The 16,811-nt window shown below is 41.3% G+C and overlaps 2 protein-coding genes across 2 annotated transcripts; both read left to right on the forward strand.

Moving 5' to 3' along the window:
• Positions 1-1,193: 1,193 nt before the first annotated feature.
• Positions 1,194-8,621, forward strand: pgrmc2 (progesterone receptor membrane component 2). The gene is made up of 3 exons (XM_019278021.2): positions 1,194-1,588; positions 4,855-5,010; positions 6,905-8,621. Exons 1-3 carry the CDS (start codon positions 1,243-1,245, stop codon positions 7,000-7,002), a joined length of 600 nt encoding a protein of 199 aa, XP_019133566.1. The 5' UTR covers positions 1,194-1,242; the 3' UTR covers positions 7,003-8,621.
• A 1,479-nt stretch (positions 8,622-10,100) lies between these two features.
• asmt2 (acetylserotonin O-methyltransferase 2) lies at positions 10,101-15,537 on the forward strand. Its single transcript, XM_027274536.1, has 8 exons — positions 10,101-10,562; positions 11,048-11,222; positions 11,940-12,069; positions 12,501-12,569; positions 12,676-12,794; positions 12,903-13,040; positions 13,184-13,306; positions 14,543-15,537. The coding sequence occupies exons 1-8, from the start codon at positions 10,482-10,484 to the stop codon at positions 14,752-14,754; spliced, it is 1,047 nt and encodes a 348-aa protein (XP_027130337.1). The 5' UTR covers positions 10,101-10,481; the 3' UTR covers positions 14,755-15,537.
• The last annotated feature ends 1,274 nt before the right edge of the window (positions 15,538-16,811 follow it).

The following is a 16,811-nucleotide window of genomic DNA, read 5'->3' on the forward strand; positions in this document are numbered from 1 at the left end:
TAGCTCATTCCAGCATGTTTTCTGGTTGTCTTATATAACAGTAAAGTCTGGTTGGTGAGTATCTTTGTGGATTTTGGACATTTTTTATTTAATGGGACCATGTACAGGGCAGCAGTAGCTCAGTCCATAGGGACTTGGCTTGGGCGCTTCTCAGGCTGGCTGCCCATCACTCCACCATCTCTCTCCAAACATTGCATGTCTCTGCCTTGTACTGCATGTGTGTGTATCTGGGTTAAAATGCATGTAAATAAAATAGAGTGTAAAAAGAATTTCCCTGTTTGTGGGATTAATAAAGTATATCTTCTTCTTATTAAACACAAACGATTACATTTGAGTTATCTTACAGCTATTCTTCATCTGCAGACACAATTAAAACATATTACAGCACAATAACAAACAGCACAAAGCAAAAAACACACAGGACACATAATACACAACACAAAGTTACATAGCACATAACATACACCCACAGTGTCACTGGCTACAGAGCTGAGACTGTTTAATGTGGTTTTAAATGTACTGATGGAGCTGCAGCTCTTTATATCGTCAGGTAGAAGTTTATCAGGCGTTCACCTGAGCTGTGGCTGATCGCCCAAATGCAGAGCGACAAATGGCACGGTCCAATCTGTATGGAGGATATTCTGGAGGATCTAATGGAGAAAATATTCTAAAATTCTCAGAGCTCAGTGAATTGTATTTTTCCAGTACAGTGATGGAAATGCATTGGCTTTTTGTTTGTATATGGACTCAAGAGGTCCTATGGTTGTTTCTCCAGCCTGTCCCCAACATGTAATACAATAAGAATCATAGAGTGCATAAATATCTTGGCTGCGTCCAAACAGAGACAGTTTCTAATGTGCCTTTTTTTAAAACGTGTTTCTTAAAGTTCAAAATTGTCACATCTTTCACCTTTGATGAGGATATCAGCGTTAGGAGGTTGTACCACAGAAAAACTTACCCTTTGTCTTGTTTACTGATTGATTAATTAATCATTAAAATCAATAATTAGAATAATCAATAGTGAAACCTGTCTTTATGACACATATACAAGGCTGCAACCAACGTTGGTTGCAGCCTTGTATATGTGTCATGAAGACAGGTTTGTTTTTATTTTTCATTGCACCATTGACACCACACACACACACACACACACACACACACTCAACTAGTGGTCCCGCTCTTCCCGACAGGACGTGAACGCAGCACGGTCCAGGGGCGGGTTAGGCGCTATAACCGAGCAGTATGGCGGACGATGGAGACAGTTCGAGCGGACCAGTTGACACCAGCGGCGGGCAGGGGGCAGCGGAAGACTCGGACGGGCTCGGCCTCGGCGCGATGTTGCTGAATATCACCATTTTGCTCGCGGCGGTGGCGGTGTTTGTGGCGGTGTACCGGCGCTGGGGCCGGCGGCTCGTCTCCGACGCGGCCCAGGGCGGCGACGAGGCCTCGGCGCTTCCCAAGATGAGGAGACGGGACTTCACGCTGGAGCAGCTGCGGGAGTACGACGGGCTCCAGAACCCGCGCATCCTGATGGCCGTCAACATGAAGGTGTTCGACGTGACGAGCGGGAAGAAGTTCTACGGGAAAGGTGAGGCGGTCGGTGGGTGTGTGGCGGGGGGTGAGCTGGCTGACACGTCCGCTCCTGTGGTGAGTTTGTCCGGGACAAAAATTTAGGCGCAAACCGCCGGAGCTTAGCTTAGCTTAGCTTAGCTTAGCTTAGCTTAGCTTAGCTTAGCTCACCTTATGTTATCTTCGTTTAGCTTAGCTTAGCTTAGCTTAGCTTAGCTTAGCTTAGCTCCCAGGCTTTGTCTGTGTGTTTTTGAATGGGATGCTAACTGTTGTGAACTTAAGACTTTTAGTTATTTCTTTTGTTAAAAGGAGAATAATGTTTATTTGTTATAACAAAATAATTAAACTTTTTATCTAACACGTTAAACTAAAGTTAAAAATAACTATTCATGAATAATAATGAATCAGAATCAAGTTTATTTAAGTAGTTTTGGACTGACAAGGAAACATTAAGTCAAAAAATATAGAAAGATATAAAAAAACAACAAGTATTAAAATATAAACAATATAAATATATATTCAGTTTATAGCTTGCTGTACCTGTGTCATAATACGGAAGCCCCGAGCTGCCATGCATTCATACGTTTTATTTTCTAATAACGAGTTAAACTCGACATAAATAAACAAAGGAATAGTTTATTATTAAATCACTGCAAGAAAACATTGTTTAGTTACGTTTTATGGAAGCCCAAAGCGGTCAAACATTCATAAATTTTATTGTTTTATTGTTTATCCGAGACATAAACACACATAACACGAGATCTTAAGAAGACAAATGAAGTAAACAAACGTATCTAAGATGATTTTGATGTTTCCTGCAATAATCTAATAAACTTTAGACTTTCCATACTCACTCAGGGCTTCCGTAGTTTTTTGATAATTAAGTTCTTTAAGTGTGTCGCTTGTTTGAACTTTAAATGCACGCAGGCTGGAGCTGGGAAACTTTCCCGCCCTGAGTTCTTCAGTTAAAGAACCTTGAATGGACGGAACCGACGTGCACACACACACACACACACACACACACACACACACACACACACTCTGTCTGGATGTCTGGGCTGCAGCCCGCCGCTTGTTTACAGTGATGGGACTCAGCGTGCATGAAGATGAGCAGCTTTGCACCAAGTAAAGTGTGTGTGAGGTGTGTGTGTAGGTGTGTGAGGTGTGTGTGTAGCTGCGGGCAGGTGTGTGAGGTGTGTGTAGCTGTGGGCAGGTGTGTGAGGTGTGTTTGTAGCTGTGGACAGGTGTGTGAGGTGTGTACAGTGAAGTGCAGCTCCCAGGAAAGAGAATAACAAATATAGAAAAGCAAATATTGCATGTCTCTGCTGTCACATGGCAGCTTTCAGCCATGCAGTCTGACCTGGTCGACTCCTCCATTAACTCTGTAATAAACTATAATTATTCAGCAGGCTCACATGTCACGTCTGCTATTCCACACCGACGGGCCCGAGCCAAGGTCCCGATCCAGTGCAGCTCACTCAACTCATAACGCACACGTACGCTTTGAGAGTTTGACCGGGCCTTATCTTTAAAATGATCCGTCAGGAGGCTGAAAGCTGATTTATGTCGTCACGGTTTGCTGCTCCGTGCGTCTCAGCAGCTGCATGAACGTTTGTGTTTTTACCCAAAGTTGCACAGAAAGTGAAAATGTGAAAATGTGCTGCTGCTCGGAGGAGAGTCCAGCTGGAGCTGCTACCTACAGCTGACACTCACGTTTTTCCGAGCACAACTCTGGCTCAGTAATTTCTCCTTTTCTTTGTTTTGAGTCATTAAAAACAATCCGACTAAGAATAGACGGTGAAATAAAAGCATCAGCATGTCACTGTGGTGTTACTCAGTGGTTTATCTTTAAACGCTCTTATGAAACGTTGGAGCACATCTAATCTTTGCGGTGATAAGACGTCTCTGCTCCGCGGTCGGCAGTTTGTTTGTTTGGTTTCTTTTTTTTTTTGCTGTTGCACAATTAAAGAAAAGAAAAGCTGCAGAGAGCCTGCAGAGTTTTACATGCAGGTCAGATGATCTTCTGGAAGATGACGGAAGACGTGAAACACGGAGGGAAAAGTTCAGGAGATGTTTACAAAGTGTTTGACGGAGGCTGAAGAGTGACGGGATGTTAAAGCTGTCTGATAACACGCGAGGTCCTTTTAACTTTAATGTCAGGACAAGAAACAGAAGCAAATATTTAAACCAGGCGTCAAACTTTATCTCCGTCTGAAACATGAGCACTGCTGAACTTTCTCTTTTACATGCTGCATGAATGCAGGCTGTCAGCAGAGTAATCCAACATGTTCGATATGTTCTGATGTGATTTTAAAAGTTTGATGCAGGTTTAACTGAATCCCGTCAGCTGAAGAAGCCGTACCTAAAATATATAAATATAATATATTATTATGTTATGCACACGATCTGTCATTCACTTTATTTCTGTCGTGTAATACTTGATTTTTTTTGTGTTCCTCTCACATTATATTATATTCTACTTATACTGGCCTGTTTGTTATTTTATAGACTTTTATTTTTAGCATTGTTCAGCCTGTTTTCAGAAACAGTCAGTAGTGATGTGGCTTTCATTACGCAGCAGGTAGAAGTCTGATTATTTAACAGTCTTTGGCTTGTGGACTAAACGAAACATTTCAGGGAATCGCCTTTTTATGAAGCAAACGACTAATTGATTAATTAAGAAACTGACTGACAGGTCATGGATGATGGGCTGTTTTATTATTGATTAGTTACAGTTCTTCCCTCAATAAATAAATTTGTTATTTAATGTGAAACGATAAGACCAAGACAAGCAACAAAGAAAAGAGTAACGAGTGTTCTGTGTCTGATCTTCAGGTCTAATTAGAACATTTAAACATGTCGTCCGTATTGAAACAGCCTCCAGCTCTAATTACACTTTCTGCTGAGTCACCCTCAGCAGTTTGACAGAAAAATGGATGTTTGATGTTTTCTGTGAACTCACCGTGTCCACGCTGCATTCAGGTGCTTCACTCAGTGTGGAAGGCTTTTATTGTGGAGCAGCAGTCACGTGACGCAGGTCTGACTTAATCAGGGAGGGGTTAACTTGTTGTTTTGGTGGGAACTGTTTTTTACGAGCGCCTTCGCTCTCGTTAAATCAGTTTGTAAGAACATGAGGAACAGTCGGTCGGATCAAACCAGGCAGGAAGCTCACTGTGTTCACTGGCTGCTGACCAGAAGAAGTAACAGTAGCACGCCTGGATTACCTCACACGGAAATAAAGTCAGAGTGATTGTCTGTGTGTAAACTCTCATTCATTTCCTTCAGACGGTCCTTACGGCATTTTCGCGGGTCGGGATGCTTCGAGAGGCCTGGCCACCTTCTGCCTGGAGAAAGACGCCCTGAGGGACGAGTACGACGACCTGTCGGACCTCAACGCTGTACAGATGGAGAGCGTGAGGGAGTGGGAGATGCAGTTCATGGGTAGGTTTGATTCCTGACGCTTCCAGCAGAGAAAATTGCTCCTGAGATATTGATTCGGCTCAGATTTCACAGACGCATCACATCATCCGCCGTGTTCGCCGCCTGTCCCACAGTGTGGGGTCAAACTGAAGAACGCAAACACAAGAACAAGACACAGCAGAGTCTTCCTTTAGTTTGTGGACATCACTGCTGTTGTTGTGATTTTTGTTTATCAGGTACACAAACCTGCGTCGTTGACAGTTTCAGTTTTTATTGAACTAAAATCTGTTTTTACTTTATATGTAGAAAGAAATCAGCTTTGCATAAAACAGCAGATTCACTGTACGGCCAGCGGCACACGGCACAAACTGCTGCACTCACGATAAAAGCGTCGGATGCATGACTTCATGTAAATGTTTGCACAAAACAGAACGATGCAGTGTGAGAGGTCGCAGCGGCAGACAGGTAGAGCCAGAACAACAAGAAGAGAAAACGTCCCCACAGCAAAATAACGAGACAATAAGTTTTCTGTCTGAACTCAGCTGTACAGTGAACGAACAACACAACGCTGCTGCAGAGAGTTAGAGAAGAAAAAACGAAACACGTTAACACAAAAAGGTTTTTGAATGTCAAAGATCGTTCATTATTATTTAAGCACAAAGAGCAAACTGCCTGTTTCATCATTGTAAACTGGATGTTTGTGTTCTGGACCAGATAAAAGCAGGAATTCAATTTGATGACATCACCAAGGAAAGGAATTAACTTAACTGATGATTCATTGAGAAAATAAATGGCAGATTAATCTGTTAAATAATTGTTAGTGGTCTATAAAATCCCAGAGATAACTTAACATACTTCACGTTGTTTATTTTATTCCAAAACTTTATTTCACAGCTGAATGATTAGATTAGAAACTTTATTGTGATCCAGTTTTCCTGAAACCATAAAAAAATTAATCATTCAATCAAACTGACTAATCATTTCCCTCTGAGCAGAAGTTGTTTCTAAAACGTGGAGTTTGAATCTTTGGACTGAACTCGGCAGATGTGCAGCAAACTAAAAATATCCTCACTTCCACCACATCTGCTGAAAAACCGTTAAAACCGGAAACACTGAAACTGGAAGGAAACATAGGCTGCTCCTTCTTCTTTTACATCATGTTATAGTCGATCATCTTGAAGCTAGTGTTTTATTTTGAAGGCCAGCGTTGAATCCTGGGTGTCTAATTTTGGACTGGCCTCTGCTGACTTAAATAACAAGTCTCTGGACACTCGCAGCGAGTCTGCTCGATGCAAAAAACACAAGCTGGACCGAGCGGCAGCTTCGGATGATGGCGGCCCCAAATGGCGACCGATCACATCATTTAAGAAGATGTCGGAGCTGAAACAAGAAGTCAGTTATTCATGTTAATACAGCGGTCACAGAGTTCAGTTTGACGTCACGTGGGAGGATTACATCATAACCTATAAATAATGACATCTCCTCAATCAGTTCCAACCATAAATGTAACAAATGACTCAGCTTTGTGCTAAATCTGGCTCCGGCACGTTCCATGATGACAAAGTCGACCTCGGAGCTCGGCTGTGATGCTGATACTGTTCACACTGATGTTTCAAACCTGCCAACGCTTCATTCATCGTCTCTGGTCTCTGTCGTCCTTGCAAGTTGTTGTATTTTTGATGAGCAGTCCGATATGAAGGACTCATCGAGGACACTGACTTCACATTAAAGGTCCACTCACCGTGGGCTGGATTGGACCCTGTGGCGAATGTTTCTGGTCCACGGCCTGAATGTTTGAATTATCCAAGACTCATCGACGATTAAAACCGTTTTATAACTGAACGTGGTTCTTTATTTCAAATGATTGATTGTCTTGCCTCACTTTGAACACAGATTGTTTCTTTCTGTCTTCCAGAAAAATACGATTACGTTGGGAGGTTGCTGAAGCCCGGAGACGAGCCGTCGGAGTACACGGACGAGGAGGACATCAAGGACCACCTGAAACACGACTGAGCGGTTCCATCACACCGACCAAAGCCAGGAGTCCCAAACAGCTGCGACAGACCGCCCCCAGCCCCTTAGACCTCCTCCTCCTCCTCCTGCCCCATCGATCTACCTGCCACTCCTTCCTCCTGCCCCCACACTCCCCCAAACTCTTCACCTCCTGAATCTGTCCGGTGCCGTGGCTGTTCTGGAGGGGCAGGACTCAAGTCTCGACGCCCAGACCTCCCTCCCTCTTCATCCTGCGAAAGATTACCACCAAGAGAAAGCGATTAGAAAACCTTCGACGAGGGCTTTTTAAAGACACGTCAGGGGGGGGGAGGGGTTGTACCATTAGGTGTATTTGAAACAAAACCACAAAAATATATTAGTCATTTCTCCAGAGGGGGGAAAAAAAAGTGTGGTCAACGTGGTCGCTGCTGAGCGCTGGGTGGAAGTCGGTCAGAGGTAGTCAGAGAAACACATTGGTCAAAGATGATCAGTGGATCGGGATGGGGAAACAGATCTCTCTCTCTTTTTTTATCTTTGGTTCCGTCACATTGCAACTGAAACTGCTTCAGCTTCGGACAGCTCATCAATCAATCGATTCTGTTTTTTCAAATCATCTCTCCCCTTTGTTGAGAGGGCAGCGCTGTGGGCTCGGCAGCGCTGTGGAAGTTGGCGGGGCGTCGCATTTTCCTGTTGTGTTTGTAGTGTATGCACTACTAGTTTTCTTTGTTTGTCACCATGTGATTGTATTTGTTGCGTAGCATAGCGGGTGGGCAGGCGGGCGGGAGGGTTTTTTTTTTTGTTTGTTTGTTTCTGTTTCTTTCTTTTTATTATTTTTTTTTGATGGGTTTGGGGGGTTAAAGGTCCTTGCCATATGAATCTTGTGAATCACATCAGACGGACTGAATCACTGAATCGGGAACACAAAGGGAAGGTGATAAGGCAGTCCTAATCAATCGACTCAATTGTTTACATGCCTCACAAGCCAGCTGCAAGTCTGTAGATTCCCCTGAAAATGGTCCAAGTATTAATTGTGCCTTATTTTGTTTGTTGTGTCAGTCCTGACCGTTCTAACAGAGGAGGCGAGCGGACGGATGGAGGTGTCGGTTTTTCCTAGACTCGGTCCCCCAGACTTTAACGAAGGCATACGTTCTGTCAGTCGTCCATGCACAGACTGTAATATTTACCCACTTCACAAACTCTGTAAATAGACCGTACGAATTACTCAGTGTTACTGCCATATTTATGTAGTTGATGAACTCCATATATGTATAATGCTATGTCGTATTGGCCAAACCCCCATCGTTTGTGTTTCTTTTCTTTTTGTTTCTCTCAGTTCTCGACTTCTTTTTAAACGTGGGTGAATTTCCAAAAAAGAAAAAGGAAAAAAAAAAAAGAAGAGTTGCAAAGTGCTGCAGGGCGGGACCGGGAGCTGTTCTTGCGAATTTTTTTCTCGGAGACGTTGCTTATCCTGTAAATATATCTATCATTTTATTAAAGCATGTGCAACAACAAAGTGAGCTATGCCGAATTCCCACCACGTCATGTATTTAAATGTTGGGTGTGTGTGTGTGCGTGTCTGCGTGACAGAGGCAGGAAGGGATTTGTTCATGCATAATAAATCGATTTGGTTAATAATTGAAGACGTCTGGAATTTATTTGCTTTAATGACGGCGGGACTGGATCACGAGCAGGAACATGTTTTATAGTTCATTCAAATGTTTGAGTGTCTTTGATTCAGGGACGTTTACCTGCGAGGGAAACACATGTAAACAGTTTCACATCCGAGGAGATGAAGACATAAAACTCCTCCCCAGACTGATTATTATCATAATACATGAATCCACATTTCAACAATGGGTCGTGATTTAAAGTTAAAGATGTAGATCAGATTCATGTTTCAGTGAGATCGTGTGTTGCTGCTTCAAACCTCAGTTACTAACTCCAGATGTTCAGAAACCCAAAAGGAAAACTGAACCGAAACTGATCACGAGAAGAGAGAAAAGAGTTTGAGAAGAACGGCTGAACCTTCAAGAATTATGGGTTTATTATTATTTATTAAGTTTTAAAGAAAATCTGTGAATTAAAATCTCTTTAATTATGAGTGCTCATCAATAAATGTGTCCATCAGATGCTTTAATGTCAAGACAACGTCCCCTCATGAAGAACAGAATGAAAATAACAAAAATAAAGTGAAATTAAATTATTTATGTGATATGATTTATTGTTTCTGCTTATCGGATATGACTCATTACACAAAATGCAGGAACAATTTAATCTGGAAAAAATGTAAATAAGGAAATTCATATATAGCTTAAAATTTATTAAGATTTTAAATTAATAAACTGAACATTTGAAAGCATGTAGGGACAGAAATCCTTTACAGTATAGTGGTACCTAAAGTTTTGGTCGTATGTAACTTACATACATGTATTCAAGTATTTTCACAGTATGGTAATTAATATTTTCTCTGTTGACATAGATAATAGCATATGGATTTTTTACTTGTACTTTTATACTTATGACTACTTTTACCTAACTAAAGGATCTGAATACTTTTTCAGCCTCTGGTGTTGTATAGTTAGTACTGCATATTTTATTTATTATTATTAATATTTTACTTTTAGAACTCCATATATAAGAAAGGTATTTGGACACACCAATAATGATGATCATTTGAATCATTTGATCATTTATTAATTAATTTAAGTAAAAGTTAAATATTTGCACAGTTTTGTATTGGAAGAATATATATATATTAATTATAATTATTATATATTTATATATATATATATAATATCTATATTATATATATTTTTAATATATATCATATCTAGTTTGCTTTATTTACTTTATATAGAAATGTAATAATAAATAATTGCATGACTTTTTTCATTCATTAAATAAATGTAGCAGAGTAAAAGTACAATATTCACCTCATAAAGTATCATAAAAAGGAAACACTCAAGTGCCTAAAAGTTACACTTTAATACAGAACTTGAGTAAATGTACTTAGTTACTTTTTAAAGTTCCTTCATGTGCTGATTAACAGCAGCTCAACAGCGCCCCCGTTTCTGCTGCGGAAGATCATGGAACTGCATGCACACGCTGAGGTGTGTGTGTGTGTGTGTGTGTGTGTGTGTGTGTGTGTGTGTATGTCGTTAACGACCCTCGCAGCCACAGTCCCCCAATCACTTCTAAACCTGGACAAAGGTGTGTGTGTCTTCTCCTGACGACCATTTCACACACAGACTTCAACACACACACACACACACACACACACACACACACACACACCCCTCCGACATCTTGGCTGTTTGTGGACACACAGAAACAACAGGAATCATCTCTTCTTCCTCGCGGATCGGATCATCTGCGCACACACCGGGTGAGTGTCGGTTTGTGTGTCCACGTTCAGGAGTGCACGCTCGGTGAAGTTTGGCTGAATTCCTCCGGTTTGTTACCGGGAGGGTTTGATCCGTGTGTCCGTCAGCAGAGCAGTAATGGCAGAACATCTCTCCCAGAGCGAGCTGGACTATCCATTCAAACTTCTGGAGTATTTCAACGGCTTCAGGATCTCTAAGGTGACATGCATGTGTGTGTGTGTGTGTGTGTGTGTGTGTCTGCAGCAGTGTGTCTACTGATGTTGTTTATTGCTGATTAATCTGCTGCAACCACTCATTATTTGATCAGTTGATTAATTAGTCGTTTGGTTCTTAAAAGCTGACATGTTCATACAAAACAAAAGTTAATGATGTTCGGTGTGATGCAATCATTCACATGTGACTAGTTAATGTTATTTTTGTGATAAAATTAAATTATGTTGATGATCTGATCTGACTGCCTTTATAATTTGACTGATTGTTTCAGATCTACGTTATTGATGATTTGGCTGGATGAAAAAATTGTTGATATGATATAAAAGCGATCATGAATGTTCTTATAATTCATCCTGACAGCACAATGATCACACATCATGGTAACCAACCAGCTGACCTACATGTTAGACACTCTGCTAACATCCACCAATCCAGAGGTGTTGGTGTTAAAGTGTGTCCCGTCCCTCCAGGTGATATTTTCCGCCTGTGAGCTGGGAGTGTTCGACCTCCTGCTGAAGTCTCAGGAGCCGCTGAGTGCCCGGCATGTAGCCCAGGAGCTGAGCACCAGCGTGGACGGGATGGAGAGGCTGCTGGACGCACTGGTGGGCATCGAGATCCTGGAGGTGGAGACCACAAATGGGACAGGTGAGAAGAAGGAGGCGGTGATGATGATGATGATGCACCACACTGAGCACACCATCCTTAGTGAGGTCCCACACTGATGTCGGGGGATCGGATCTGATTCCAGTTCATCCAGCTCTCCACACAAACCAGGAAAGACATTTTGCTCAGAGGCAAGTTACTATTGCTTCAAAGATTTTTTACCATGGAAAACAGCCCAAAGAACACAAAACACAGATATGCAAGAAAGCATCAATCTTACTCCAAATGTATTAAATCTATGTAGCTGTTCAGTGTCCTACAAAATTAAATAGATATTAGATGAACAGAATTTTTATACTGTAGCTAGTTAATTCTTCTTTAAACACACATCAAGGCAGAGCTTTAAACCTGGTAACAATAAATTAAGAATATTAACAATTATGTCCAAAGCACAGCCCATGAGTTAAGTCAGTGAGGTAACTATCTCCATGACTGCAGCATAAAGTCAGAAGATATTTAGTCTGCTGTGATATAAGACCAAGAAAAGCAGCAAATCTTCAGATTTCAGAAGCTTTAACTGGAAAATGTTTCACATTAAGCATGAAAAAAATGACAGACAGCATTAACTGATTATCAGCATTCACTTGACTAATCCTTTACGTGACTAACGGTTCTGTTCTGGTGTCGCATGCATGACTGCTGTTGCTCCTGTGACCGATCTGATGACGCACTGATTTAAAGTTTTTTTTTGTTAAACAGCTTTCTACAGCAGCACTGATGTGGCCAATCTTTACCTGGCCAAAGGCAGCGGCAAGTCCCTTCATGACATGATCATCTACCAATCCCAGACCATCTACCCACTGTGGAACAACCTGGCAGACGCTGTCAGGTTAGTGAGTTAGCAGGCAGCTGCTCTCCGGACAGCCTCAGATCCTATTAGGGAGGATGAACAAGTAAAAGTGATGCTCACAACTACATAAAAAGACAGATTACAACAATTTTGTTCATGAAACCAAAGTTAAGCACCCACAAGTCTTTCCAGTTGCAGACCCTTCATGCTAATCTCATGCAGCTTTCAGCAAAAGCCAGCAGTTTTTCTTTGCATACAGTCTAATTATTTTGGTCTGGCGTATTGGTAATTATGAGAAAGTGTTTGAAACCTTAATGGCAGCAAAGTAGAAAGTCCAGTGTAAACATACAAAGTCATCCAGGGTCGCTAACAGCGTCCACGGCTTCTGTTGCTCTGAGAAATGTTTGCAGAACTTAAACAAACTCCACAGAAGGAGACTAAGAACAAACTTTTCTTTTTCCACCGTGCAGGGAGGGAAAGAATCAGAATGAAAAGACATCTGGCGTCCCAGCAGAGGACGTTTTCCAGGCTATCTACAGGTTGGTGTTGATTGAGTTGCTTCAGATGCTGCATTGCAGGACTTCATCACTCTGTTGTGTTGAAATCTGCGTTTTGTGATTCTGAGTTTGATCATGAATGATTCAGCTCTGAGGAGGAGATGCTGAAATTTATGGGTCTGATGAACTCCTCGTGGGTTCTCGACGGACACGACATCGTGACAGCGTTCAATCTCTCCGGCTTTCAGAATATAGTTGATGTTGGAGGTAAGAAGTCCCTCGTTGGTATATTTATGTGTGTATGATCTGTAGATTAAAAAGTTCCCCCTGTGTTATTACACTCTGTTCACATAATGACATCTGAATAACTCCCAGGTTGCACCGGGGCTCTGGCCCGTGAGATGGCGAAGGCATATCCGTCCTCCTCCGTCACCGTGTTCGACCTCCCTCAGGTCGTAGAAACAGCTCAGAAACATTTCTCTCAGGAGAACGACGCTGTCGCGTTTCAAGCAGGTGAGACTCCGTCAGCTTCGCTCAGCAGAAAAAAAAACACTGGCTTGTCTAAAACTAATCAGTAAAATTCAAAATGCAGCACGAACACCTCTCAGCCTCAGCAAAAACCTCGAGGGATCACAAACTTTCTCTCGTACCTGCAGGAGATTTCTTCAGTGATGAACTCCCGCCCGCTGACCTGTACGTTCTGGCCCGAATCATTCATGACTGGCCTGACGAGAAGTGCCTGACCCTGCTGAAGAAGATCCATGACCTCTGCAAACCAGGTGGGTTTCGTCTGCTGCTTGTTATTTTCTTAAAGTGAGTGACATTCGTTATCTTGTCAAGTCAAATCAGAGAGAGTCAAACTGAGGATCACAATCTAAGAAACACACAGTCTGCCATGACAAACAGATGGACAGATAAATGTTTGAATGTTTCTGCATACACGGGTCCGTAAGCACTTTTGGAAATACACAAAGAGCTGAGAGCTGTTTTCATGTATGATGATGTTAGTCCCCATGGAAGCCATTTTAAGTATAGACCTCGCTGTATAAAATGTCCTGTTGTGACCTCGAGGATAATCACAGCCTCATGAAACTGTACAACCACAAACTAGAGACCGAGAGCGTTCACAGGACGGATGGCTTTCCTACGTTAATTCACAACAAGAGGATTTCTGAGCAGCTTACAGAAGAGTAGTGCTTGTCAACAAATCAAGGAAAAATGTAATTCTTACGAAAATCTCAAACGTTCAAATCACCAAAAAGTTCTGCGGTCTTCCTCGAGCCGTAACGTGGCGTTTTGAGTTTTATTGATCATTTTTAGCATTTTTCAAGTGGTTGGAAACATTTTGCACCAAATCTGTGTTTTAATCAAAGAACTGCAGCATAACAGAGCATCCATCATATCCTTCCGTCACAATGTGCGAATAATGCTGCTGTTCCCCCGGGACCGATGAAACCTGAACACTGTTTAAACATACAAAGTCATCCAAACGCCTTCAGAGCTGCTGTGAGAAATGTTTGCAGAAGTTAAACAAACTCACAGAAGGAAACTAAGAACAAACACAAATATACATTTTCTTTTTGTGAAAAGAAGTTTCAGTTTTTCTTTTCCCACCACGCAGAGACGGGAAGAATCAGAATAAACCAAGTTATTAACAAGTCCGACAAACTTTCTATACAGAAATTAAACTGGAATGAACTGGGGTCAATCTCATCTTATTTGGTAGATTATATGAATGTATATAAAGACATTTCTGACACTGCATGAAGCCTCTTGACACAAACAAAGACAGCAACTGGAGAGAAGTAACGTTAATGCAGTTAAATTAGCGTGCCGCTGTGCACCAGAGCAGGACAGAAGACTCTAAAGATTAGAGACACGTCAGTCAAGCTTTGTTTTTCAGATTCAGATATTTACTGAAAGTTCTGAAAGTTAAAGTTCCATCACAACACACCACTCCTTTCTCACATGTTCACAGTGCTCTGTGTCTTTGTTCGTGTTCGTCCTCCTGGCAGGCTGCGGCGTCCTGCTGGTGGAGGCCCTGCTGTTTGAGAACAGACGAGGGCCCGTCATGGCTCAGATGTTCTCCCTCAACATGTTGGTGCAAACGGAGGGCCAGGAGCGCCCGCCGTCCCAGTACACACAGATACTCAACAGGTCCGGCTTCTGCAATGTTCAGGTGTGCCGGACCGGCAAGTCCTATGACGCCATCCTGGCCATCAAATAAGCTCAGACTGACACCGAGGCGGTCGAAAGTAAAGAAAGTTGAACTTGAACTTCTCCTTGGACGGGTTGGGTGGTGGACATGAATATATAAGCCAGTCTCAACACACATGGATCTCCAGTTTATGTTGTGGTAAACCCAGTAATATTTTAGATATCGTTAGTACTGATATACTCTCACTGAGGTTGCTGCTGGATAATATTTTTGATTAATACTCGCCTCTCTGAGTAATATTGTAAACACATTTCTGCATCTTTGTAAAGAATCACACCAAAACTTAATTCGAGTCAAATCACAGAATAGTTTGACATTCTGGAAAATATGATTTGCTTTCTTGTCGAGAGTTAGATGAGAAGATTGATATCACTCTCATGTCCGTACCCTGAATATGAAGCCATATAAAATAACACACAGAAAGCTCATTAATTAATATTCTACATCATAAAAAACAAACAGACTGCTGGTTTTCACTTTACATGAGAGTGGGCTGAATTTACTGTTTCCTTAAAATAACGAGGATAACCTGTAAATAATTTTGCAAGAATTGTTAGATTTATAATCCCGGATTAGTTGTTATTAGTTTCTTCATCTTATTTTCACTATTTTTAAATATTTCAAATAAATACTAACAACTTTTTACAGATTATTTTTTAGAGACGCACAAACAAATAAAAAAGAGGGAGACCACATAAATACATAATTAAACTACAACATCGAGTGATATCACTCTTTTTTCCAGTAAATAAATATAAACTGCCATGTTCATTATTAAAGAATAATGTGTGTGTGTGTGTGTGTGTGTGTGTGTGTGTGTGTGTGTGTGTGTGTGTGTGTGTGTGTGTGTGTGTGTGTGTGTGTGTTCCCACTCAGACTGCATGCACATCAGACACTGCATCATTCCTCTGCTGGTATTAAAAACGTCTCATTGTCTTACTGTTGTTGTTGTTGTTGTGTGACCTGTGAATCTCTGTCACATATTAAATATATATGCTGGATAACAGTGTAAGAAGAACAGGAGCATTCTGTCTCTAATGTTTGCATGTGTTTCATAGGATAGATCATCATTAGCACATGTACTGTGATCATTCCACATGTTGGCTGCACATGAACTCAAAGACGTGCGCCTTGTATGATTTCTTTGACTTCTTATTAAAAGCCATGCTTGTGTGTACACGACATCTGGTGGTGGATTTTCACAATGAAGACGTAATCAGCACTAAGGCCGCCCGCTTTCTGTAACTGCTTATCTTATCAGGGTCATGGCGGGCTGGAGTCTATCCCAGCTGGCACTGGGGCGAGAGGCGGGGTACGCCCTGGACGAGCTGTCTCTTTATCACAGGGCTGATATTTAAACACAAACTCACACACTTATAGGCCAGTGAACCTGTTAACTGCATGTCTCTACACCCACACATAGACAGGGTCCAAACTAGAAACCTTCTCCTGCAAAATGTACTTAAAGTATCAAACGTAGAAGTACTCATCATGTTTCCTGTCAGTGTTTTTATGTTAGATCTGATGTTTTTGGAGTCATATTCCCACTGCATTAATGTTTTTTTACTGCTGTAGCTGCTGAAGGTAGAATCTATAAGATCATACGTTCTACTCATATTCTATATACTGTGACATCGTGTCTCATGTACATAATACAGCCTGCTGTACAGACACACAGTTATTTCATTATTCATAGATAGATACTTTATTGATCCTGAGGGAAATTCAAGTATCCAGTGGCAGTAAACATACAGTAAGCATGCATAAAGATTAGCCTATACTACAATAAACATACATTAAGATTAACTTATACTACAATAAACATACATAAAGATTAGCCTATACTACAATAAACATACATTAAGATTAACCTATACTACAATAAACATACATTAAGATTAACCTAATAAACATACATTAAAATTAACCTATACCACAATAAACGTGTTAAAATTAAACCAGTGAACTGAATCTGCATTTAAATTAAACATATAAACATAAATATGTAAGATCTTTACAAATAGAAAACTGTGTGTGTGTGTGTGTATATATATATATATATACAT

Source organism: Larimichthys crocea, chromosome XXIV (genome assembly GCF_000972845.2).
Source record: "Larimichthys crocea isolate SSNF chromosome XXIV, L_crocea_2.0, whole genome shotgun sequence".
In the NCBI taxonomy this organism is placed as follows: Eukaryota; Metazoa; Chordata; class Actinopteri; family Sciaenidae; genus Larimichthys; species Larimichthys crocea.

Excerpts from the sequence above, each read along its gene's own strand:
- asmt2 (XM_027274536.1), top strand. The coding sequence starts at position 10,482 with ATGGCAGAACATCTCTCCCAGAGCGAGCTGGACTATCCATTCAAACTT. Across the intron at positions 12,795-12,902 it reads GAATATAGTTGATGTTGGAG|GTTGCACCGGGGCTCTGGCC; the intron begins GTAAGAAGTCCC and ends AATAACTCCCAG. Across the intron at positions 13,307-14,542 it reads CCATGACCTCTGCAAACCAG|GCTGCGGCGTCCTGCTGGTG; the intron begins GTGGGTTTCGTC and ends TCCTCCTGGCAG.
- pgrmc2 (XM_019278021.2), top strand. The coding sequence starts at position 1,243 with ATGGCGGACGATGGAGACAGTTCGAGCGGACCAGTTGACACCAGCGGC. Across the intron at positions 1,589-4,854 it reads GAAGAAGTTCTACGGGAAAG|ACGGTCCTTACGGCATTTTC; the intron begins GTGAGGCGGTCG and ends CATTTCCTTCAG. Across the intron at positions 5,011-6,904 it reads GTGGGAGATGCAGTTCATGG|AAAAATACGATTACGTTGGG; the intron begins GTAGGTTTGATT and ends TCTGTCTTCCAG.